Source organism: Staurois parvus, unplaced genomic scaffold, assembly GCF_062004578.1.
Source record: "Staurois parvus isolate SC_StPar_1 unplaced genomic scaffold, SC_StPar_1.0 ptg000335l, whole genome shotgun sequence".
In the NCBI taxonomy this organism is placed as follows: Eukaryota; Metazoa; Chordata; class Amphibia; order Anura; family Ranidae; genus Staurois; species Staurois parvus.
Genome location: NW_028318131.1, coordinates 1,523,120 through 1,548,216, shown reverse-complemented (window position 1 = coordinate 1,548,216; position 25,097 = coordinate 1,523,120). Strand labels below are relative to the sequence as shown.

Sequence of the window (25,097 nt, the reverse complement as noted above, 5' to 3'; positions counted from 1 at the left end):
TCCTGCCAAAGGAGGGTCAACCAGTTATTAAATCAAAGGTTCACATACTTTTTCCTCCCTGCACTGTGAATGTTTACATGTTATGTGCAATTAAACCATGGCAACATCTAATGTTTGTGTAGTATTATGTTCAGCAGACTGTGTTCTTCTATTGTTGTGACTTAGATGACGTTCAGAGCACATTTTATGCCCAATTCATGCAAAACTCCACGTAATCCCAAGGGGTTCACATACGTTTTCTTGCAACTGTATATGCAGTGCGGTGTATCGCATGTGATCCGCACAGTAACAGCACCGCATTCCCGTGCGAATCACATGCGATTCGCGGTGCGATCGGAGACGTACATTTTGTACGGCTCTAATCGCACCGCGCCTGCATCAAAAAGGCGCAGGACCCTTTTTTTGGGTCCGCAATAGAATCAGATTGCATGGGTATTCACACCTATCCGATTCTGCACATCGCACCGTGTTTTGCGCACCTCTTTCGGGGTGTTGTTAACTTAACATACACACCTGCAGCGGTTTGCATGCACGGTGTGCGATTCTGATGCGGTGCGGAATTCGCACTGAATATGCTGCAAATTCCGCACCGCTTCCGTGTGAACCCGGGCTAACTTGTTTGTTTATTTCAGGTACTTATATAGTGCCATCAATGTACGCAGCACTTTACATACATATTGTACATTCACATCAGTCCCTAACCCTCAAGGGGCGTACAATCTAAGGTCCCTAACCCTCAAGGGGCGTACAATCTAAGGTCCCTAACCCTCAAGGGGCGTACAATCTAAGGTCCCTAACCCTCAAGGGGCGTACAATCTAAGGTCCCTAACCCTCAAGGGGCGTACAATCTAAGGTCCCTAACCCTCAAGGTGCGTACAATCTAAGGTCCTCAATGCCAGCCATACATGGGTCGAAATTCGATCGATTTTTCGTCTGAAAATCAGACCTAAGAATAATCAACCGATTTTCACTCTGTTAGTGGGTCAATGGCACCGGCCAATTTTTGTGGTTCCTCCCCTTTTTGTTGGAAAATTTGCGAAAAACGACCGATTTTCGACTCAATGATGGTCAAATCGTACGATCGTTTTCCCGACAAGAATATGCGCATGAGCCGTGACCGGGAAGGAACAGAAGTTTCGCCTGTTATATGGGGTGAACTTTATGACTTGGTCAACCGATTTTCAAAATCATTGATGGCGCCATCGGATTACCGAGTGAACGGCGCACTGCACCCGCACCAAAAAGGTGCAGGACCCTTTTTTTGGTCCGCACTAGAATCGGATCGCATGGGTATTCACAACCAGGGGCGGACTGACAACTCATGGGGCCCCCGGGCAATAGAGGATCATGGGGCCCCTGTGTCCTTTCCCAAACTGAAAAAAGCCTATGAAAAAGGTACCAGGGGCATCTCATGGGGCCCCCTACTGACCCCGGGCCCTCGGGCAGTGCCCGAGTTTCCAAATGGTCAGTCCGCCCCTGGTCACACCTATGTGATCCGATTCTGCACATCGTATCCCGCTTTTGGGGGGCTTGTTAACGTAACGTACACACCCGCAGCGTCTCGCATGAACGGGATGTGATTCTGATGTGGTGCAGAATTCGCACAGAAAAGGCTCTGATTTCCGTACCGTGTCAGTGTGAACCCGGGCTAAATGTCCTTGAAGGTCATTACCTATCCAGGTCATGTGATAACTCACGGGCGTCAAACTGGCGGCCCTTCAGCTGTTGCCAAACTACAAGTCCCATGAGGCATTGCAAGATTGACAGATACAAGCATGGTTCCCAAAGGCAGAGACATGATGGGATTTGTAGTTTGGTAACAGCTGGAGGGCCGCCAGTTTGACACCCCTGAATTATTAGAAGTCCCCGTCAACCAGACTTGTTCTGTCCTGTTCATTCCTATGAGTTAATCCCTGTACACACGATCAGAAAACCGTACAAAAACACCGCTTTCAAAGCGATCATGCGATAATTTGATCGTTAGTTCGCAGAAGTCATCTGAAATTATTAGATGGGACAAGCAGGAACATTTTATCTTGTACGAAACCAGATCCTACGATTTTCGCATTCGCCCGGCAGAGGATTTACCCCCCCCCCTCCCCCCTGACCAGGCCATTTTTTGCGATACGGCGCTGCGTTACTTTAACTGACAATTGCGCGGTCATGCAACGCTGCACCCAAATGAAATTTATGTCCTTTTCTTCCCACAAATGGAGCTTTCTTTCAGTGGTATTTGGTCGCCTGTGCTTTTTTTTTAAACAATTTTCTCAGAATTGTCAACAGAGTGACAATTCTGAGAAAAAACAATATTTTTGACTTTTTGCTATTAAACATGTCCAGTAAAAAAATGTAAAAAATCAAATTTTTCCATAAATTTTGGCCAAAATGTATTCTGCTCCATGTCTTTGCTAAAAAAAAAAATCCCAATACGTGTCAATTCATTGGTTTACATGAAAGTTATAGCGTCTACAAATGGCGGTATACATACTGGAATTTTTTTTTTTTACTAGTAATGGCGGCGATCAGCGGGACTGTGGCGGGCATTCTGACACTGGGGGGAACTGACCTGGTGACACTGACATCCTCAGTGACACCAGTACAGTGATCAGTGCTAATATAAAGCACTGACACTGTACTAATGGCACTGTGCAGGAAGGCGTTAACATGTGGAGCGATCAAAGGGTTAACTGTGTGCTGTTTTACTTTGTTGGCTGTGTGTGTGTTTCACTGTAAGCACACTGCTTTGTATGGCTGTGCTATGCAGAGCCATACAAAGCAGTGTGCAGGAGCTGACAGGGGAGAGATCTGTTTATACACAGATCACTCCCCCGTCAGAGATACTCGGTGATCACCAGGTGCCGGCGAGTAATCACAGGCCGGGACCCAGTGATTGACAGCCGAGGCTGTTGAATCAATGGATGGATGGTGTCACTGGAAGCAAAACCTGCTGTACTCACCCAATCCCCTGCATTCCCATGCTTATAACAACACTGTGCCCGGGGCACACGCCCCCGCTGCCCCTCCCTTCCTTGTCCCGGCCCTGTTTGGTGACAACAGAGGAATTCTTCTCACTTTGCAGATATTTCTTTCTAACTACCAGTTGTGTCTCTGGGACAGAAAGTGAAATTCTTCACTAGCAGCAAGCCGGGAGCGAGTTCCTGACCCAGATGTCCGGCTGAAGAGTCAGCACCTGATTCCAGGGTCAGGGGTTCCAGGATCACAAGACTGACTGAACAGAACGGCAAATCCATTGGCAGTTACCATCTGTGCAGAGATCTGTAGGCCTGGAGATCCGATTATTTGTCCAGGAAATGATGGACTTTCTGCACGGGAGAAGAACGAAAACCACAAACGGGCTCCGGGGGATCAGAACTCACAATCTAGTGGAACATATTTCTCTCTGTGAGCTCCGAGGGGCCATGAAAAGGTTCCAGGAACGTCCAAACTGCTTCAGGAGGACCGAATAACTCTACAGAGCGAACAACGATGGCGGATAACTGTGATGGGTACCAAGGGAATAGGACCTTACAAAGGACTAACTAGTCCCATCGGGTGCAGAGAGACACTGATTGCTGCAAGCCGTTTTCCACTTAGATGTAGCCTTAGAGTAGTGACACCATCACAACGTACCGTACAGGTTAGGGGTCTCCAAACTTTGTGGACAAGGAGCCAGTTTACTGTCCTTCAGATGTTCGGGGGGCCCGACTGTGGCCAGTGTGAGTAGAAAATGTCTCGGCATCAGTGGGAGTAAACAATGCTTCATCGTTGGTGTCAGTGGAAGGAATAGTACCCCTTCATTGGTGTCAGTGGGAGGAATAGTACCCCTTCATTGGTGTCAGTGGGAGGAATAGTGTCCCATCATTGGTATCAGTGGGAGGAATAGTGCCCCATCATTGGTGTCAGTGGGAGGAATAGTGCCCCACTATTGGTGACAGTGGGAGGAATAGTGCCCCATCATTGGTGTCAGTGGGAGGAATAGTGCCCCACCATTGGTGACAGTGGGAGGAATAGTGCCCCATCATTGGTGTCAGTGGGAGGAATAGTGCCCCATTGTTGGTGTCAGTGGGAGGAATAGTGCCCCATCATTGGTGTCAGGGGAGGAATAGCGCCCCATCATTGGTGTCAGTGGGAGGAATAGTGCCCCATCATTGGTATCAGTGGGAGGAATAGCGCCCCATCATTGGTATCAGTGGGAGAAATAGTGCCCCATCATTGGTGTCAGTGGGAGAAATAGTGCCCCATCATTGGTGTCAGTGGGAGGAATAGTGCCCCATCATTGGTGTCAGTGGGAGGAATAGTGCCCCATCATTGGTGTCAGTGGGAGGAATAGTGCCCCATCATTGGTATCAGTGGGAGAAATAGTGCCCCATCATTGGTGTCAGTGGGAGGAATAGTACCCCTTCATTGGTGTCAGTGGGAGGAATAGTGTCCCATCATTGGTATCAGTGGGAGGAATAGTGCCCCATTGTTGGTGTCAGTGGGAGGAATAGTGTCCCATCATTGGTGTCAGTGGGAGGACCAGCCTGCCCCAATTTACTCTCCTACTCTCAAGTATTAAAGTACAAATAGTTGATAGAATGAAACATATATTTATTATTACTTTCAATAAAATGGATTAGTGATGGGGGGGGGGGGCAGGATGGCCCAGTATTGGTGCAACATCCTTGAAGTCCCGGTCACACCGATACGACATTGAAATCATGTGACCTCCAGTAAAGTCACATGATTTCAAAGTTGGATGCCAATGCAAGTCATACATGAAGTCGGCATGCACTACTTTCAAAATTGTTGCAACCAAGTGGGTATCGCACCGACCTAACCGCATTAATTGTGAATAATAGGGTGCAACTTGCATGCGATTTGAAACTCACATCACATGGCACATCGAATGACATCGCATAGCACATCGCAAGGCAGATCGCATGGTACATCGCAAGGCAGATCGCATGGCACATCGTATGGCACATCACATGGCACACGGCATGGCAGATCGCAAGGCACATCACATGACATATCGCATGGCACATCGCAAGGCAGATCGCATGGCACATCGCAAGGCAGATCGCGTGGCACATCGCAAGGCAGATCGCAAGGCAGATCGCAAAGCACATCACATGGCACATCGCATGGCACATCGCATGGCACATCACATGGCACATCGCATGGCACATCACATGGCACATCGCATGGCACATCGCAAGGCACATCACATGACATATCGCATGGCACATCACAAGGCAGATCGCATGGCACATCGCAAGGCAGATCGCAAGGCAGATCGCAAAGCACATCACATGGCACATAGCATGGCACATCACATGGCACATCGCATGGCAGATCGCAAGGCACATCGCATGACATATCACATGGCACATCGCAAGGCACATCGCATGGCACATCACAAGGCAGATCGCATGGCACATCGCAAGGCAGATCGCATGGCACATCGCAAGGCAGATCGCATTGCACATCACATGGCACATCGCAAGGTCGATTGCAAGGCACATCGCATGGCACATTGCAAGGCAGATCGCAAGGCACATCACATGGCAGTTCACATGGCACATCACAAGGCACATCACATGGCACATCACATGACACATCGCATGGCACATTACATGCACATCGCATGACACATCGCATGGCACATCGCATGGCATGTCGCAGGGCCCATTGCATGGCAGATTGCATGGCACATCACATGGCACATTGCACGGCACATCGCATGGCACATCGCATGGAACATCGCATGGCACATCGCATGGCATGTCGCAGGGCCCATTGCATGGCAGATTGCATGGCACATCGCATGGCACATTGCACGGCACATCACATGGCACATCGCATGGCACATAACATGGCACATAGCATGACACATCACATGGCACATAGCATGGCACATCGCATGGCACATCACATGGCACATCGCATGGCACATCGCATGGCACATCGCATGGCGCATCACATGGCACGTCGTATGGCACATCACATGGCACGTCGCATGGCACATCACATGGCACGTCGTATGGCACATAGCATGGCACATCACATGGCACGTCGTATGGCGCATCACATGGCACGTCGCATGGCACATCACATGGCACGTCGTATGGCAAATCACATGGCACATGGCATGGCAGGTCGCATGTCAAGTCGCATGGCACATTGCATGGCACATCACATGGCACATCGCACCCGGTTTGACCGGACACTACACGGGTTACAGAAGCTACTTTCAATGTTGAAAGGTCTCGTACACATGATGAGAATATCGGACAAATAATCGTCCAATTCATTTTTTTTTACATACAAGTCTCATATCGAAAATAAAGAAGTTACTAAAGTTACGAAAATGTTCTTTGGACAGAATACAGAATACAACTTCGGACGTGACGTCATGTATTGTGTTGTAATGCATGCTCCCGTTTCTGAGCATGCGTGGCCTTGGTGCTTTGATTTTTTTCGGACGAACACTGTACTGATTAAGTCCGGGTTCACATACATGCGGTTTGGTACACCTCATGTGATTGGCATAGGAACCGCACCGCATTCCTGCATTTCTGTAGTGGTTTCTAGCAATTCTTTTTTACCCCCCCCCCCCCCCCCCAAAAAAAAATATTTTTTTTTTTGGTCAAAAAATGTCCAAAAATGCCAGTTTGTGGCGTTTTACCGCGTTACAGCCAAAAAACACCCCAGCCAAAAAACGTTGATTAAAGTCTATGTGTGCCATGGACACCTAGGATAACATGCTGGGGGGTTTACTGGCTGTAGAAGAAAACTGTCAAAAGGCAAAAAAATCCGCTGTACAATCATCCCGTGTGTATGAGGACTGAGAAGCTCTTCTTCTGACATCAGTTGGGGATTTTGACATTCCTGAAATTCTTTTCTTTTTGACAGGAGACTTATATCATCTGACATGTGCGTGTGCTGCCGTAAAACTGCTAGCTGCTGCCCCCCGCAGGCGGAGGACTGTCCTGCCTGGAGCGAAGAATGTTCATATAGGACCCACTACAAACCTCAGTATAAAACATCATGAAAAGTGGCCGCCATATACCTTGCAAACATGTTGCTACCTATCAGCTCTAGAAAAAAATGTTTTCTGGATTCGAAGAATAAAATTATAAAAGGAGGGATTGCAAATGATTAATTATAATGATGAATATAGTTCATTTAATACATTAAAATAATGCATAAATATTAATCAACAAATAAAATAATAAATACAATAAAAAAATAAATAAATTATAATATGAATTATTGTCATAAGTAACATTAATTGTTTAATCATATATAATATATACATAATGTATTGTATTATAATAATATAGCGCTCCTTCAGTGTTACCTATAATGCTGCCACCTCCCCCTCACTCCCCCTCTCTGTTGGGGTCCCTCAAGGTTCTGTCCTTGGACCCCTTCTCTTCTCCATCTACACCTCCTCCCTTGTCCAACTGATAAATTCCCACGGCTTCAATTACCATCTCTACGCTGACGACACGCAAATCTATCTCTCCACCCCTCGCCTCACCCCTTCAGTCTCCAATCGCATCACCAGCCTACTAAGTGACATATCGGCATGGATGTCACTCCACTTCCTCAAACTCAATGTTTCCAAAACCGAACTCCTAGTATTCCACCCAGCCCGTGCCCCCCCCCCAACTTCTCCATCAAGACCAACAACACCACCATCAGTCCCAACCCTCATGTCAGAGTACTAGGTGTCATCCTAGACTCCCATCTGTCCTTTCAGCCCCAGGTCCAATCGCTGACAAACTCATGTAGACTTCACCTCCGCAACATCTCCAAGATACGCCCGTTCCTAACCCCGGACACCACTAAGCAACTTATTCACTCCCTTATTATATCTCGCCTTGACTACTGTAACTCCCTCCTCGCTGGTCGACCTCATCACAGGCTATCCCCTCTTCAGTCTATCATGAATGCTGCTGCCAGACTCATCCACCTTACTAATCATTCCATGTCTGCCACCCCTCTCTGCCAATCTCTCCACTGGCCTCCACTCAGTGTCCTGGCCTCCACTCAGTGTCCTCCACCCCTCTCTGCCAATCCCTCCACTGGCCTCCACTCAGTGTCCTCCACCCCTCTCTGCCAATCCCTCCACTGGCTTCCACTCAGTGTCCTCCACCCCTCTCTGCCAATCCCTCCACTGGCCTCCACTCAGTGTCCTCCACCCCTCTCTGCCAATCCCTCCACTGGCCTCCACTCAGTGTCCTCCATCCCTCTCTGCCAATCCCTCCACTCAGTGTCCTCCACCCCTCTCTGCCAATCCCTCCACTGGCCTCCACTCAGTGTCCTCCACCTCTCTCTGCCAATCCCTCCACTGGCTTCCATTCAGTGTCCTCCACCCCTCTCTGTCAATCCCTCCACTGGCTCCCAATTGCCCAACGGATACAATTCAAAACACTAACACTGACGTATAAAGCCATCCACAACACTGCCCCTAATTACATCAACAATCTTGTCTCTAAATATCACCCAAACCGTACTCTCCGCTCCTCGCAAGACCTCCTACTCTCTAGCTCCCTTGTCTCCTCCTCAAATGCTCGTCTCCCGGACTTCTACAGTACTTCCTCCATCCTCTGGAACTCTCTACCCCAATCCATCAACAAAACTGTCCAGATTGCCCAAAATAAGAACCAAGGATCCAAGTTTTGTGACATGTCAACAGATGGCAGCACATGGCTGCACGCACAGTCACAGGGAGCACCAAGTCAGTCAGTGTCCAAAAAGACCTCGCCCTGTGTACATTGGTAGCTGTGCAACTGGTGCCATTGTGACCACGTGTGCTATTTCATTATAAACAGCAAATTAGATCAAAGAGCAAACATGAAATTCTGCGTGAAACCGGGCAAATCGCTGGATCTCCGCAATGTTGTCAAAATGGCGACCTTTGAGACATTTGGGAAGAGGGCATTTTTGAGGGTTGAGCTCGTGGAAGGTCTTCCTGATCTCTCATCGTCTTCCAATTATGTTATTCCGCTTTTGAAAGTGCGCGTGCCACCCAGCACACCTCATTGCAGCATCACCGTAAACTTGCCGAATCACGTCAAACGTCTCTGCGGCAGATTTGCCCAGTTTCACGTAGAATTTTACATTGGCTCTTTGTTCTAACTTGCTCTCCAGGGTGAAACAGTGTATGTGGTAACCCACGTGGTCAGACGTGGCACCAGTTGTACAGTTCCCGACCAGGAGCGGACTGACCATTTGGAAACTTGGGCACTGCCCGAGGGCCCGGGGTCAGTAGGGGGCCCCATGAGATGCCCCTGGTACCTTTTTCATAGGCTTTTTTGAGTTTGGGCAAGGGCACAGGGGCCCCATGATCCCCTATTGCCTGGGGGCCCCATGAGTTGTCAGTCCGCCCCTGCTCCCGACACACACAGGATGATGTCTTCTGGCACACTGACTTGTGAAAGTTGGTGCTCCCCATGACTGTGCATGCAGCCTTGTGCTGCCATCTGTTGGCGTGTTACAAAACTAGTCTCGATTTTGGAATACCACCTTGCTGCTGGTCTGCGAGCTGCAGAACTTTTTTTGTTTTTTTAGTTTTGCGCTATGGTCGATATGTACGTTTAATAAGCTGCGCTCTCCCCTGACATGTTGCGCCCCTTTGGACGCTGCAGCAATGTCCGATTGTAGAAACCAGCCGGTTTTACCATTACGTACCTTGCTGTGTGGATCCTCTTTGAGGGAAAAATATTAATACTTGTAGAGCCACGAACAGGGCGGATGACCCTATCATCTTCTAGTCCTGCAGGAAAACCAAAGAAACATCAAATCACACAACTGCGAATCCGTTATTGGAGAAAGTGGCGATATGATCTAATCTCGTATAAATGAGAGAAAATGACGCAATGGGGGGGGGGGGTTTACTCAGGGGCGTCCCTAGGGTTGGTGTCACCCGGTGCAATAACACTTGGTGACACCCCCTCCAACGATCTCCGCAGAATGGATGGGATCTGCGGATTGAGCATAATGGATCGGACTCCAATCCATTATGCTCTCCAATCCGCATATCCCATCCATCCTGCGGGGATCGTCGCCATGCAACCTGTACGGGGTGATACCGGACCCGCTCCACGAAAAGGTAAGTTGTAAAGCAAGCTGACGATCCCCGCAGGATGGATCAGATCTGCGGATTGGAGAGAATAATGGATCGGAGTCTGATCCATTATGCTAAATCCTCAGATCCGATCCATCCTGCAGGGATCGTCGGCTTGCTTTACACCTTACCTTTTCTGGTGCCACCCCATGCGGTAGGTGTCACCCGGTGCGGGTCGAACCCCACGCAACTGCTTCGGGACGCCACTGGATTTACTAAAGCTGGAGCACTCTGAATTGGGTGCAGCTGTGCATGGCAGCCAATCAGCTTCTAAATTCAGTTTGTTCAATTAGGCTTTGACAATAAAACCTGGAAACTGATTGGTTCCTATGCAGAGCTGCGCCAGATTTTGCACCATGACATTTTAGCAAATAACCCCCCTATGATACATTCCGGCACAATACAAATTGGAGAGTGAAAATTAATTTTTTTTTTCTCAAAATTGTCAGCCTTTTTTTTATAGGGCAAAAAAAAACAACACACAGGCAATCAAATACCACTGAAAGAAAGTTCTATTTGTGGGGGAAAGGGACATAAATTTCATTTGGGTGTAGCGTTGCATGACCGCGCATTTGTCAGTTAAAGTAATGCAGCACCGTAATGCAAGAAATGGCCTGGTCAGGAAGGGGGGAAATCCTCAGGAGGGCAAATGGGTAAAATACTGGAAACTGAGGCCCAGGCTGAACTTAAAGGAAAACTCAACTGTCACTTACAAAAATCTATGACTTGTATAACTGTAAAACAAGCACACACAAATCTATCTCTCAACCCCCCACCTCACCCCCTCGGTCTCCGCCCGAATCACACACCTACTGAGCGACATATCAGACTGGATGTCAATCCACTTCCTTAAACTGAACCTCTCCAAAAGTTTCTTGTCTTCCCCCCAGCCCGGACCCCACCCCCCACTGACTTCTCCATCATGTCCAACAACGCCACCATCAAACCCACCCCGCAGGCCAGAGTACTTGGTGTCATTCTGGACTCCAACCTATCCTTCCAGCCCCAAATCCAATCTTTAACAAACTCATGCAGACTCCACCTCCGCAACATCGCCAAAATCCGCACGTTCCTAACCCCAGAAACCACTAAACCGCGCATCCACTCCCTCATCATATCACGACTCGACTACTGCAACTCCCTCCTCACTGGCCTGCCTCGCCGCTGGCTATCCCCGCTTCAGTCCATCCTGAATACGGCTGCCAGACTCATTCACCTTTCCAACCGCTCCATCTCCGCCACCCCCCTCTGCCAATCCCTCCACTGGCTTCCGATTGCGCAACGGATCAAATTCAAAATCCTAACACTGACGTACAAAGCTGTCCACCATACTGCCCCGAACTACATCATTGACCTAATATCCAAGTACCACCCAACACGCACACTCCGCTCCTCACAAGACCTCCTTCTCTCTAGTTCCCTGGTCTCCTCCTCCCATGCCCGCCTCCAGGACTTCTCCAGGGTGTCACCCATCCTCTGGAACTCCCTGCCCCAACCCATCAGATTATCACCTACCCTCCTCTCCTTTAGGCGCACCCTGAAAACCCATCTCTTCAGGGAAGCCTACCCCACCCCCTGCTAACCTGCCGACCTCCTCCACTCTTCCTACCACTCCATCCCCCACAGCTATCTCCTCCTGTACCACCATCCCCTCCCTCCTAGACTGTAAGCTCCAAGGAGCAGGGCCCTTGATCCCCTCATGTTTTGCATTGTATTGGTATTGTTCTGTCACATGTTCTGTCCCCCTCTGTAATGTACAGCGCTGAGCGAACTATTGGCGCTTTATAAATACTGTATAATAATAATAATAGTATGTTGTTATTAAATAACCTCCTTATTTCAATTTTCAGCTGCTACGATTTACTGAAACCATCGCAAATTGAAATGTTCCTGTAATTTGACAAACCGGAGAAATCTGTAACCAGTAATGGATGGAAAGCCCCCAGATATCCTGCATCCTGTTTGTGCGAAAATTGGGGGCATCCTCTACAATAGGAGCTGCATATCTACTAGAATAGTTCCTTAGGATGTCTGTGGATAAATGGAGGATAAATGGAGGATAAATGGATACATATGATGATTCTTTTCTTATTAGAACACTGTGATTGCTTTGGTGATGACAGTGAAGACAGCCCCCCCCCCTCCCCCACCCCCCTTCTTCTCTAGTATGTTTTACCCCTGGTTCACAACTGTGCGGGTGGTACCGCTGCGGATCCGCACAAAAATCCGTGCAGCCGCACCGCCCACACAGGGGAATGCGGACCCGCGGGAGGGTGCCATTAATTCTAATGGCACGCCACCCTCACTGGAAATCGCAGCAGTACTCGGAACCTCGGTTTCCGTGCGGACTGCGTTTTTCGAAGAGCGGAGGGACTTCTTTCTCTGCATGTCCCGGGGCATGGGAGTCAATTCAAATGAATGGGCTTTCGTGCCCGCACAAAACGCGGACCACAGGAATGTGGAAATGTGATACTAGCCTAAATCCCAAGTTGATTTTAAAGAAGCTCCAGGATAGGCAAAACAAATCACCCATTAGTACACCCCCCCCCCCCATTGTACAAAACACTAAACAGTTAATACATTTGAGAAATTCCTTGCCAGTGAAAAGAAAGGTCTAACTGAATTTTTATGACCTTATCTCTGTAATTCAATAGATAACAGCATCTATTCTGCCAAGGAGGTGTAACAGCATGGATGGCATCATATCCTCTCCTGTCTCTATCCCTGCAGTAAAAGGAAACTACAGTTCCCAACAACCTATGGGAATTGCAGTGAATGTGGGCGGGTATACTAGGCTTGTACATGTTGAATGTGTACCCGCCCAGTTCAACAGAAGTCACGCCCCCTAATTCTCCAGCCACACTGCTCAGCACCACACAGCAGGGCAGTTAGATGATTTACTAATGTTACTGAACCCCCAACAGTACAATCAGTCTGTAGATGCAGTAAAGCATGCTTGTTATACTCACTGTGGAACCTAAGGGGTTAATCCTCTGCATTGTGTAAAATTATTATTACATCGAGTTTATATAGCGCCAAAGGGTTTGCTCAGCGCTGTAAATTATTTTTTTTAACATTTCTCCAGTTGCTGACTGGTTTTTGGACTAGGCCAAAATTATGTAATACATCCCAAGAGTCTTAAAGGGGGAGGAGGGTTTTTGTCAGCTAAGTATATCATGCCTGCATATCTGAACTAAGGGCAGATGGATTCCAGGAATTAAATTGTACAGGAATCATTTGCCCTTACTCATGATGGCCACAACTACAAGTGCTAGGGGGTGTTTTTCATTGTGATTTCTCAACAAAAGAAAGCATGGAGACTTGGAGGATTGGGGGGTCTGCTTTGAATATTGAAAATAAATGAAATAGAGTTTTCAGTTTGCGGAGCTCAGATACAATTTAGTTCCGCTTTAAGGAGACATCTCTTGGCCTACATCAGCATTCTCCAGCCAAGTATTATACAAATATTTGTCATTGGGTTCAGACTGTAGGCCAGTCTCAGGAACAACCATAAAAAGGAAACGCTTTTATGACAGCAGAAGTTTGGCAGTCGGGATAATGACTTTTGACTTTCTTGGACCTCACATGTGGCTGAGTAACATTATAAGGTAAGAACACTAAAGAGAGTATTAAGTCGGCTATCTGATCCCTAAAGCTCTGTCAATCTTTCCGAACTGATCATCCTGACAGCTTAGCAGTGGGTGTGATCTACATCTTCTTGACATTCACTTTAATATAATGGAATTCTTCGAATTTCTTGAAATTCTTGCCTCCATATGTCATTAACTCAGAGTAAAAAGACTCCATGCGTGTCTAAGGCTTTGTGTTCCATGATGATGTGGACAAAAGTGGCACCCAGATGTTGCAAGGTAAGGACCAGCTCCATGCAAGATGTAAAGTCACTCCGTGAAGTATGAATGCAATTCAAGAAATTCTGCAGCTGTACTAAAGCTTAAAAGGCAACTTACACTATATTGCCAAAAGTATTGGCCCCGCCCTCCAAATCATGTGATTCAGGTGTTCCAATCCCCTCCATGGCCACAGGTGTATACAATCAAGCCCCTAACCATGCAGACGGCTTCTACAAACATTGGTGAAAGAATGGGTCGCTCTCAGGAGCTCAGTGACTCCAAGCGTGGTCCCGTGATAGGTGGCCACCTGTGCAATAAGTCCATCCGGGACATTTCCTGGCTACTAAATATTCCACGCTCAACTGTTAGTGGGATTATAACAAAGTGGAAGCAACTGGGAACAACAGCAACTCAGCCACCAAGTGGTAGGCCACGTCACATGACAGAGCGGGGTCAGCGCATGCTGAAGCGCACAGTGCGCAGAAGTCACCAACTGTCTGCAGTGTCAATAGCTAAAGACCTCCAAACTTGGTGTGGCCTTCAGATGAGCCCAACAACAGTGCATAGAGAGCTTCATGGAATGGGTTTCCAGGCCGAGCAGCTGCATCCAAGCCTTGCATCACCAAGTGCAATGCAAAGCGTCAGATGACGTGGTGTAAAGCACGCCACCACTGGACCCTAGAGCAGTGGAGACGCGTCCTCTGGAATGACAAATCACGCTTCTCTATCTGGCAATCCGATGCACATATCTGGGTTTGGCAGTTGCCGGTAGAACGCCTGGCTGCATTGTGCAGTGTAAAGTTTGGTGGAGGGGGGATTATGGTGTGGGGCTGTTTTTCAGGAGTTGGGCTTGGCCCCCTAGTTCCAGTGAAGGGAACTCTTAAGGCATCAGCATACCAAGACATTTTGGACAATTTCATGCTCCCAACTTTGTGGGAAGAGTTTGGGGAATGCCCCTGCCTGTTCCAACATAACTGCGCACCAGTGCACAAAGCAAGGTCCATAAAGACATGGATGAGTAAATTTGGGGTGAAGGAACTTGACTGACCTCAACCCCACAGAACACCTTTGGGATGAATTAGAGCGGAGACTGCAAGCCAGGCCTCCTCCCCGGACATGAGTGCCTGACGTCACAAATGTGCTTCTGGAAGAATGGTCCAACCTTCCCATAGACACCCTCCTAAACCTTGTGGACGGCCTTCCCAGAAGAGTTGAAGCTGTTATAGCTGCAAAGGGTGGGGCCAACTCAATATTGAACCCTACAGACTAAGACTGGGATGCCATTAAAGTCCATGTGCGTGGAAAGGCAGGCCAACCAATAGTTTTGTTGATATAGTTTATAATACCATAGCTCCAAACTGCGGTTTGAAAATATCCTTATTGGTAGAAGAAGTATGGCTTTTAGAATGTCCCCAATTGAGAAAGCAGCCTCTTGCCAGTCATTCTATTCTTTACAACTTGCCATTTCGACCCCTCGCTGCATATAATGCAAAACAGGTAGAGGTGGAACAAAAATACATTTTTTATAAATAGTTGAATTAGACCGCTGAGAGACATTGATGGGAAGAGATTAGAATCCTTGATTTGTAAGACCTTAAGGACCCAGGAATAGGAGATTGTGGAGTTTCTGACTTGCCATCCACTTGCTCAGAGGGGATCAACACAGAGATCCCCTGCTGATGGGTCCACCTCATCTGAAAGGGCCTAAAACTAGGGTTGCCACCTCATCCCTTTAAAACCGAACACATATTAATTACACAGGTTCTGTGGTTGCTTAAGGTGGTAATTAAACTCACTTCGTGCCTTATCTGCAATAAGTAGGCCTCAGAACCCGTGTAATTAATATGTGTTCAGTTTTAAAGGGATGAGGTGGCAACCCTACCTCAAACCAATGCTGGGTCACTGATGCCAGGACATTTTCTACTCTTCCTGGCCATAGTCCGGCCCCCCGAAGCCTGAAAAACATTAAACCGACCTTTTGCTTAGAAGGTTTGGAGACCCCTGGGCTAGGCAAAAGCATATTTAAAGGTCAAAGATCATTTCAGATCTCTTATTGATAAAAACGACCTGATCAAATGGATGCATATATGGCCAGTGGAAAAGAGATTGTAAATTCAGATTACATTCTTTGACCTCAGGTGAGAAGCAGGTGATCAATCAGACCCAACCCTAAACCCCACCACAAATGACCTCACAATTTAGGAATGTCCTGCTATCAATTACTTCTCCGGTTTTGTCTTTATTTAAAGAATCCCCCTTTCGTTGGATATTGTTACCACCTGCCGGAGAGTAAGGAACAATGTTCTACAGCAAGTATTTCACATGAGCCTGCAGGCTAGAAGGTTAAAGATTTCTGCAAATGGCAACTTGTAAATTATGCCTCACACGGTAGCAGTTGTATCTTTGCTTTTATCTTCGACATTTGTTCTACAATAATTGTATGTGTAGTCAAAACAGTGTTGAAGACACCTAAAGAGATATCCACCTGCCAGATATGAGAGCAGGTGAAATCTGAGATTGGGGCACCTCATTCCTTTTGAGGAGAGAACTTCTTTGAATTCACTTTGCCAAATGATAAGGTACATGACTATTGACCAGAATTTGAGTGATTCCTCTGACTCACGTGGGTTTATTTACTAAAGCTGGAGAGTCCAAAATCAGACTCCCTTCTGCATAGAAACCAATCAGCTTCTAACCTCAGCTTGTTCAATGAAGCTTTGGCAATGAAACCTGGAAGCTGATTGGTTTCTATGCAGAAGGGAGTCTGATTTTGGACTCTCCAGCTTTAGTAAATAAACCCCACGGTGTCTGATGTGGAAGAACCATGCTAGTACAGACAATCATTATGAAATGTCAATCGAAGGGTTAAGTGGCCAAAGCTGTTACCTTGCCTAGGACTCAATGATGTATCTGGCTTCAAGAAAGGAGAAGACAGGATGGAGTGTAAACCACAATGGGTCAACCAATAAATCCCAAACAGTTAAAAATGTGCAAACATTTTGGTATCTCTGCATTGAGTAATTTATATGATGGCATATACTAGTGGTTCCCAACCTCAGTCCTTAAGTTCCCCCAACAGGCCATGTTTTGGAAATTTCCCTTGGATAAAATAAATGTCATAAATATCATTGGCCTGTTGTGGGCCCTTGAGGACCGAGTTTGGGAACCACTTGTGTATACTTATCCCAGGCCAAAGAAAAAAGTCACAAGTACCCAATCATAAAGATACTACACATAGAGGTCCAAGACGGGTCTACTTTTAGGTTAACAAGGAGGTGGCGTTTGGGTTGATCAACTGGAGAGGTTTCCCACCACTTTCATCCTTGTAGCACTGAGAAAAGAAATGGGTGGAACGGAGGTCACCAGGACAAGAAAGCACAGAAAGCTATTAAAACTCCTCAAAGGTTCTGACCTTTCATTACCCCATAAAAGTGTCTTTAGTAACATTTATGCCCACATAGTAGGGATTTCCCATAATTTTCTGTTCCTCAGACCCCCTGTCACCAGGACAGAAAGTATGGGGAATCTCCCAAGTGTAGACACAACAATCTACCCCATACCAAACAGTACATAGGGGTTTCCAGAGCATTTTCAAGATTGCCAGCAAAAAAACCCCAAAACATTACTAATTCTACCCAAAGACAAAAATCATTCTTTTGCCATAAACAGCTCCTTATAGGCAATGTCACAAAAGGACACTTTCCTCAAGACTCCCATAATTAATTACAGAAGGTGATATTTGATAAAAGTCAGTAAATGTTATTAGTAGTGTAGCAGTACCCCCTTAGGAGTCACTGAGTTTTGAGTCCCCCTAAAGTCCTGCACAGCCAGGCAACACACATTTTATTCAACACTTGCACACTAGAGATAGTAAACAGTCCTTGAACTTTTTTTTTTAGTTTTATTAAGGAGTATTGTATTTGGGTGGGGTTGAGGGGTGTATGGGATGCCCAAGGAACTGTGAAAATGAGGACAAATCTCCTTAGCAACTATGTACAAGTCCATAGACAAACAGTCTCTCCTTGAAGAGCTCTCCAGCCCTTTTGGTGTACCTCCTCAGACCCCAAATGAATCCTCCTCTTCACCTAGCTGCCTGAAGCAAGGGGACCCAGAAACTGCCACTGTATTAGAACAACCCCAAATGAGGATGTAGTTGAATTTAACACATGACTGCTCTCTCCCCTTATCCGGCCCATGGAGTGCAGGATTGCTCACTCAGTCCTTTCCTGTAAGCTTGGTGGGTTGGTGGCTGCCTTCAGGCCTTACTCTGGGCTGGCTGCTTCCCTGCTAGCCTCTCTAAGGGGATGGTTGAGACTGAGAGATTCTCCTTCCCAGATCCTGCCTGTAGGTAGGCCCCTTCCTGGGCACCAGGGGCGGACTGACAACTCATGGGGCCCCTGGGCAATAGGGGATCATGGGGCCCCTGTGTCCTTGCCCAAACTCAAAAAAGCCTATGAAAAAGGTACCAGGGGCATCTCATGGGGCCCCCTACTGACCCCAGGCCCTCGGGCAGTGCCCGAGTTTCCAAATGGTCAGTTCGCCCCTGGTCGGGAGCTGTACAACTGGTGCCTCGTCTGACCACGTGCGTTACCACGTCCACTGTTTCACCATGGACAGCAAGTTAGAACAAAGAGCCAATGTAAAATTCTACGTGAAACTGGGCAAATCTGCCGCAGAGACGTTTGACGTGATTCGGCAAGTTTACGGCGATGCTGCAATGAGGTGTGCTGGGTGGCACGCGTGCTTTCAAAAGCGGAATAACATAATTGGAAGATGACGAGAGATCAGGAAGACCTTCCACGAGCTCAACCCTCAAAAATGCCCTCTTCCCAAATGGCTCAAAGGTCGCCATTTTGACAACATTCAGATTAGCCCCTCCCTCACCCTTACCCACTGCCTTCTGGAAATTTCTCAAGCTTCTAGAACGGGGGGGGGGGGGTATCAGGGAATTGACCTGCTGAGCCCTCAACCCTGACCTAAAGTTATCTGACTGACTCATCCCAGGCTGCTATCCAGCCTTAAACTAAAAACCTAGCTAGCCCCCCTGGCTAACTAGAGGGGCGCTACATTAGCATTTTAAAGTAACTAGCTTTCTAAATACTGTATGCAGAAAACTGGATCTATGTTATGCTGCTAACACAGATTCAGATGAGGCGCATGATCTAAATGAGAGTTGGTCTTAACCAGTGCACTCTGCAAGGGATTGGAGGCCCGAGACTCTAGAGGTCCCCGGCTTTCTTTACCGCAAACTGGCAGCGGGTCACATGACTCAGGATGGCCCCACCAAGAAGAGGCTGGAACGGGAAGAGACTCTTCACAGTGTCAGGGCTGGAGAGTAGTCAGATCTGGGCAGAGGCAGCAAGAGAGTAGTCAGGTCCATGCTGGGGTCTTGGTGGGTCTTGGTGGGTGCTTAAATACTCTTCTGGCCAGAGGACATGCCTAGCGTTATTAGTACATGGAGACACGTACTGACGCAGATTGACACACACTGGCACATGCTAAAGCACGTACTCTCTGGGCATTCTGGAAATCCTAGAGGTAGTGGAGGTCCTGGGGATCCTGGAAATCCGGGGAGACCCTGTTGGGATCCTGTCAGTACTGTAACACCTAGCTTCAGACAGCATGCATGCACTTCACATAAAAATGTAAGTAATGTATCAGTATGACACTTCCAGGTGTTTATTACCTCTCACGGATCTCTCAGTACTCCCCCTGACAAGGCCTTCATCTGCTCTTCTCTCCATAGGTTACAAATAAAGCATTATATACAGTATATACCTGACAATGCTTGCAAAAAAAAGAGATCAGAGGGGACATTAGAGGGGGCCCTGGACTGCCAGAGCTCAGAGCGCTATTAAACCCCAAACCAAAAATGTAATATATTTCCGCTTACCAATCATTAGATGTGGTGGCTGCATTAGTTTTCTTTTTCCCCCCTCTGTTTTCACCTGGTGATCTGGCCAGTTACACAGCTCCTGTATTAGAGTGTCCCCATTCTAGATAAAGGAGCAACAGAGACACCTTTGGACAACAGCATTGTCAGTCTGGGGGGAGGGGAGGGTTAGATGTACTAGCAGATTTAAATGAACTAACAAATTGAAGCTGAACTCCAGCTCACCTTTTACAATCTACAATCTACATGCACACTAGCGTTTTTTTTTAAGCTCCTAGAAGCTGTTATTAGCATTTGTTTCTGCTCCTAGAAACCAGTGTCCAACAAAAAATATATAAACGTGTGCCAAAAAAAATATAAAAGTGACCAAAAAAATATATAAAAGTGACCAAAAAAAACGGATTAATTAAATGTGAACCGATAAATCTTTAACTTCCCATATAAGGTGAAAAAAAAACGTGAAAAATCCACCACGATCTTTTTCGTTTTTTTTCACATTATATGAGAAGTTAAAGAAGATTTATCGGTTTATGTTTAATTAATCCATTTTTTGGACACTATAAATTTTTTGGAGACTTTTATATATTTTTTGTTGGACACTGGTTCATACATTGTTTCACTGATTTTTTTCACTGACTTTTTCACTGATCTTTATTGATTTCTTTGCTATATTTATTTATTTTATCATATTTTTTCACAATGTATTATTTTTTGTGTTCACTTATCTGAATATTATCTAGAGATATATTAATTTGAAGAGCGCTGCTTTTTGTGGTTTCATATCCTACCAACATGTCTTTGGAGCGTGGGAGGAAACCTGAGTACCCGGAGGAAACCCAAATAGGCACAGGGAGAACATTCAAACTCCATGCAGGCAGTGTTATGATTGGGATTCAGAACAACATCCCAAGTGCTGCCAGGCAGAAGATCTGACCGCTAAATGACTGTGCTGTCATTGTATTTCTGTCCATCTGTATCATTTTACTTTGCTGCCTTTTGTGTTCTTCTCCACGTGGGCAGAAAAGGTCTCAGAGAGGAAAAATTTTACGTCAAAGTCATCCTAGACCACTGTTCCGGAAACATTGGTTTTACTTAACAAGCCGGGGGATGACAAGGCAGTATTACATGGAATTCAAGGAAATGTGGAAAGCAGATGCACAGCCTGTTCTATCAATCAGCGCCGAACGCAGGCATAGAATGTGCGGAGATCCTACACCATGTGCAGAACAGATCCTACTGCCCTAAGCAACCACATTTGGCCTTCCATTCTGTCATGCTGGATATCAGCTCCACCTAAAACCGCTGTATTTATTTATTTCAGGTACTTATATAGCGCCATCAATTTACGTAGAGCTTTACATATACAGTCAGGTCCATAAATATTGAGACATCGACACAATTCTAACATTTGTGGCTCTATACACCACCACAATGGATTTGAAATGACACAAACAAGATGTGCTTTAACTGCAGACGGTCAGCTTTAATTTGAGGGTATTTACATCCAAATCAGGTAAACGGTGTAGGAATTACAACAGTTTGCATATGTGCCTCCCACTTGTTAAGGGATCAAAAGTAATGGGACAGAATAATAATCATAAATCAAACTTTCACTTTTTAATACTTGGTTGCAAATCCTTTGCAGTCAATTACAGCCTGAAGTCTGGAACGCATAGACATCACCAGACGCTGGGTTTCATCCCTGGGGATGCTCTGCCAGGCCTCTACTGCAACTGTCTTCAGTTCCTGCTTGTTCTTGGGGCATTTTCCCTTCAGTTTTGTCTTCAGCAAGTGAAATGCTCAATCAGATTCAGGTCAGGTGATTGACTTGGCCATTGCATAACATTCCACTTCTTTCCTTTAAAAAAACTCTTTGGTTGATTTTGCAGTATCCATTGGGGGGATCTACCTTCACTGAATGTTTCAGTGACAACCCTGAGACGGCAGGAAAAAAAATGAGGGTATGGGGTCACCGGAACAGACAGGCTCAAAAGGCAATTGAAACCTCACAAAAGTTTCCCTAATATTCCAAAACAGAGTTTTTGTTGCAGGTGATAATATTTCCCATCACCATCATGGTAACAGGAAATTTTGAGGAATTTTTGGAAGAATAACTGTTGGATTTTAACTCTTTTGCTGCCTCAACCGGTTTTTCCCATTTTTTTGTACACATGCTTAAAAATAAAATTTAGGACCCAAAATTACTTAACCACTTCCCGTCCAGCCCAGGTAGATAAAGAGCCGGACGGGAGCGCTGCTGATGTGGATGTTTCTAAACGTTCCCCGCATCCATTGCCTGTGTGCGCTCCCTGGGAGAACGCAGCACTGCGATCGGTGCCCGCTGTATCCAGAGGTCCTGATTCATGTGATCACTGATTGGCCAATCAGTGATCACATGAAGAGTAGTAAACAAGATGTCACTTCCTGACACCATTGCTTACTATGTGTGAAATCTGTGAATGATCACAGAGGTCACATGGTACAGGGCCTTGTACCATGTGACAAGCTGTGACCAATCACAGCTCACGCAGTATTTCTCAATGGTTGCAGGAATACAGCCAGAGAGGAGAAATTATTGCTTTTACAGCCTTTATGGGTGTAAAAGCAATCAGTGTAAAAAAAAGAAAAAAAAAATCTTCATCACCCCCCACAAGTAGTGTATCAGCAGTGGGGTCCTCCTGGGTCTCCTACCATAGAATCCCTTTTCATTCAGATGGCGACGTATAGTCGGAGCTGACACAGTTGTACCCTGTGCCTGAAGGTCAGCTTGAATTTGTCTGGAAGTTGATCGAGGTTTTTTAGCCACCATAGGAATAATCCTTTTTTGCAATCTTTGATCAATTTTTCTCTTTCGACCACGACCAGGGAGCTTAGCTACAGTGCCATAGTCTGTAAACATCTTAACAATGTTGCGCACAGTGGACACAGGAACATTAGGATCTCTGGAGATGTACCTTGTAAATTTGAGATTGTCCATGCATTTCCACAATTTGTGTTGTGCTGTGAATTGTGAATGGACCCAAAGACTTCTGGGACCTGTCACGTGTCCAAGAAGACTTCGGGGAAGGAGGCGGGGGGGACTTCTGCTCTGATCGCCTAGGCATTCAGAGTGGAAGCGGGAGAAGGTACCTATTAACCACTTCCCGACCGGCCGTTGCATATAAACGGCCGGACGGTGGCACTGCAGGGTCGGGTGGCCATTTATAAACGGCCTCCCCGGACCCTGCTTGTGCGCGCTCCTTGGGAGCGCGCAGCACCGCGATCCGGTGCCCGCTGTGTCCTCCGGACAATCAGTGATCACATGCAAAGTAGTAAGCAAGATGTCACTTGTGACATCATTGCTTACTACATGTGAAATCTGTGAATGATCACAGAGGTCACATGGTACAAGGCTATTCACAACAGCCTTGTACCATGTGACAAGCTGTGACCAATCACAGCTCACTCAGTACTTCTCAATGGCTGCAAGAATGCAGACAGAGAGAAAGAGAAATGATTGCTTTTACATCCTATATGGGTGTAAAATCAATCAGTGTAAAAAAAAAAAAAAATCTTCATCACCCCCCACAAGTAGTACAGTGTCACCATGGTGACACTGTACTGCTAGGGTGACAGTATGTAAAAAAAAAATTAAAATAAAAAATAATAATATAAAAAAAAAAATAAAAATGTAAAAAAAAAAATGTTTAAAAATTATACTTTTTGGTTATAAACTAATTTGGATTTTTTTTTTTGACTAAAAAGATAACGGAATAAATTTTGGCCAAGATTTATAATGAAATATTATTTATTTGCAAAATTTTATAAAAAAAACACTTTTTTTCAAAATTTTTGGACTTTTTCATTTACATAGCAAAAAACTAAAAATCCCAGTGGTGAATAAATACCACCAAAATAAAGCTTTATCTGTCTCAAAAAATGGTAAAAAATTCATTTGGGTACAGTGTTGCATGACCGCGCAATTTGTCATTCAAAGTGTGATAGCGCTAAAAGCTGAAAATTGCCCTGGTCAGGAAGGGGGTAAAAGTGTCCGGTCTGGAAGTGGTTAAAACCATGTATCCGTTCCCCCTCCTTCCCAAAACAAGTGCCAATTCTTAAAGAGGACTGAGGGATGAGGCCTTAAAGCAGAACTTCCCCTTCTGAGTGAAGCTCCATGGTAAAGAAACATCAAGGGTCTTTTTAACCCCTGATGGCTCATGTGCCCTTCATTGAAGCTAATGAAGTGGAATGTACTACATCACGTCCAGGTAGGGGGGATCAGCATGAAGAAAAACAAGCAGATGATTTTACTCCTGTGCTGGACGATGGACTCCGCAGCGACTGTAACCATATATGAGTAGGCTATGGAATACACGCCTTGCTGCCCTCAATGGACCAGGGGAATCCAAATGAACTGCATGCAAAAAGACAAACAGAGGGCACACAGGCCTAGTGCATTACCTTTAAAAAATTGATTTATTGTTTAAAAAGTGATATACTCACAAAGGAATAAAAATCAAAGTCACATCATATGAGATACAGCAAGGTCCAATCTCCCTGGAGGGTGTCTTGTAGGGGACTATAGACCTCCAAATGTTGATGCGTTTCGAGGCAATGCCTCTTCCTCAGAGCCAGGGGGATCAGCAAACTGACTTTTGCTGGTCTCCTTCCCTTCTACCCAGCGTCTTTCCAAGTGGGAGTGTGGAGCCTAGGAAACATGGCTGGGACACGAATGTACGGGTGTTGCCTGCCAAAGACAGTGTGTGCTAAGAACACAGTAAGAAACAATTTAATGAAAAATAGATTACATGGCCATTAAGTAGTGGATGTGTATAGATTATTTTTGGAGAATAAAGATATTGTTTAGTGCAGCCTTTCTCAACCGGGGTGCCCAGGCACCCTGGGGTGCCTTGAGGTTTCTTCAGAGGTGCCTTGGCAAAATGTCTAAAAATTGCCCAGAAACTGTATACAAGCCAGCGGGTGGAACAAGCCTGCCTTTTAGTTATACAAAGTCCCAGGTTTTCATTGTGCAGCATTACGACCTTCTAGCCTCCGGAGTCCTGACAACCAATGACATCATCAATTGATAAGGAGGATGTCAGCTGCCTGCACAGCATCCTAGTTTGACCCTCCCCCGCCCCTCTCCATTAGTGCTGGGGTCACATTAGCTCATTGATGGAGAAAAACTGAGGAAGAAGAGAAACATTGGAATACTAGTCAGTACCAGTGTCAGGAATGGACTCACCACTGGTGG

The 25,097-nt window shown here is 46.2% G+C and overlaps 1 protein-coding gene across 3 annotated transcripts in view; it reads right to left on the bottom strand.

Moving 5' to 3' along the window:
- The window catches only part of COL7A1 (collagen type VII alpha 1 chain), a 299,769-nt gene that overhangs the window by 236,600 nt on the left and 38,072 nt on the right, over positions 1 to 25,097 (bottom strand). For all 3 annotated transcript variants that reach the window (XM_089684078.1, XM_089684079.1, XM_089684077.1), the window contains exon 2: positions 9,685 to 9,769. In XM_089684078.1, the coding sequence (XP_089540204.1) occupies positions 9,685 to 9,760 (76 nt within the window). In that variant the 5' untranslated portion in view covers positions 9,761 to 9,769. The remainder of the gene's footprint in view (positions 1 to 9,684; positions 9,770 to 25,097) is intronic.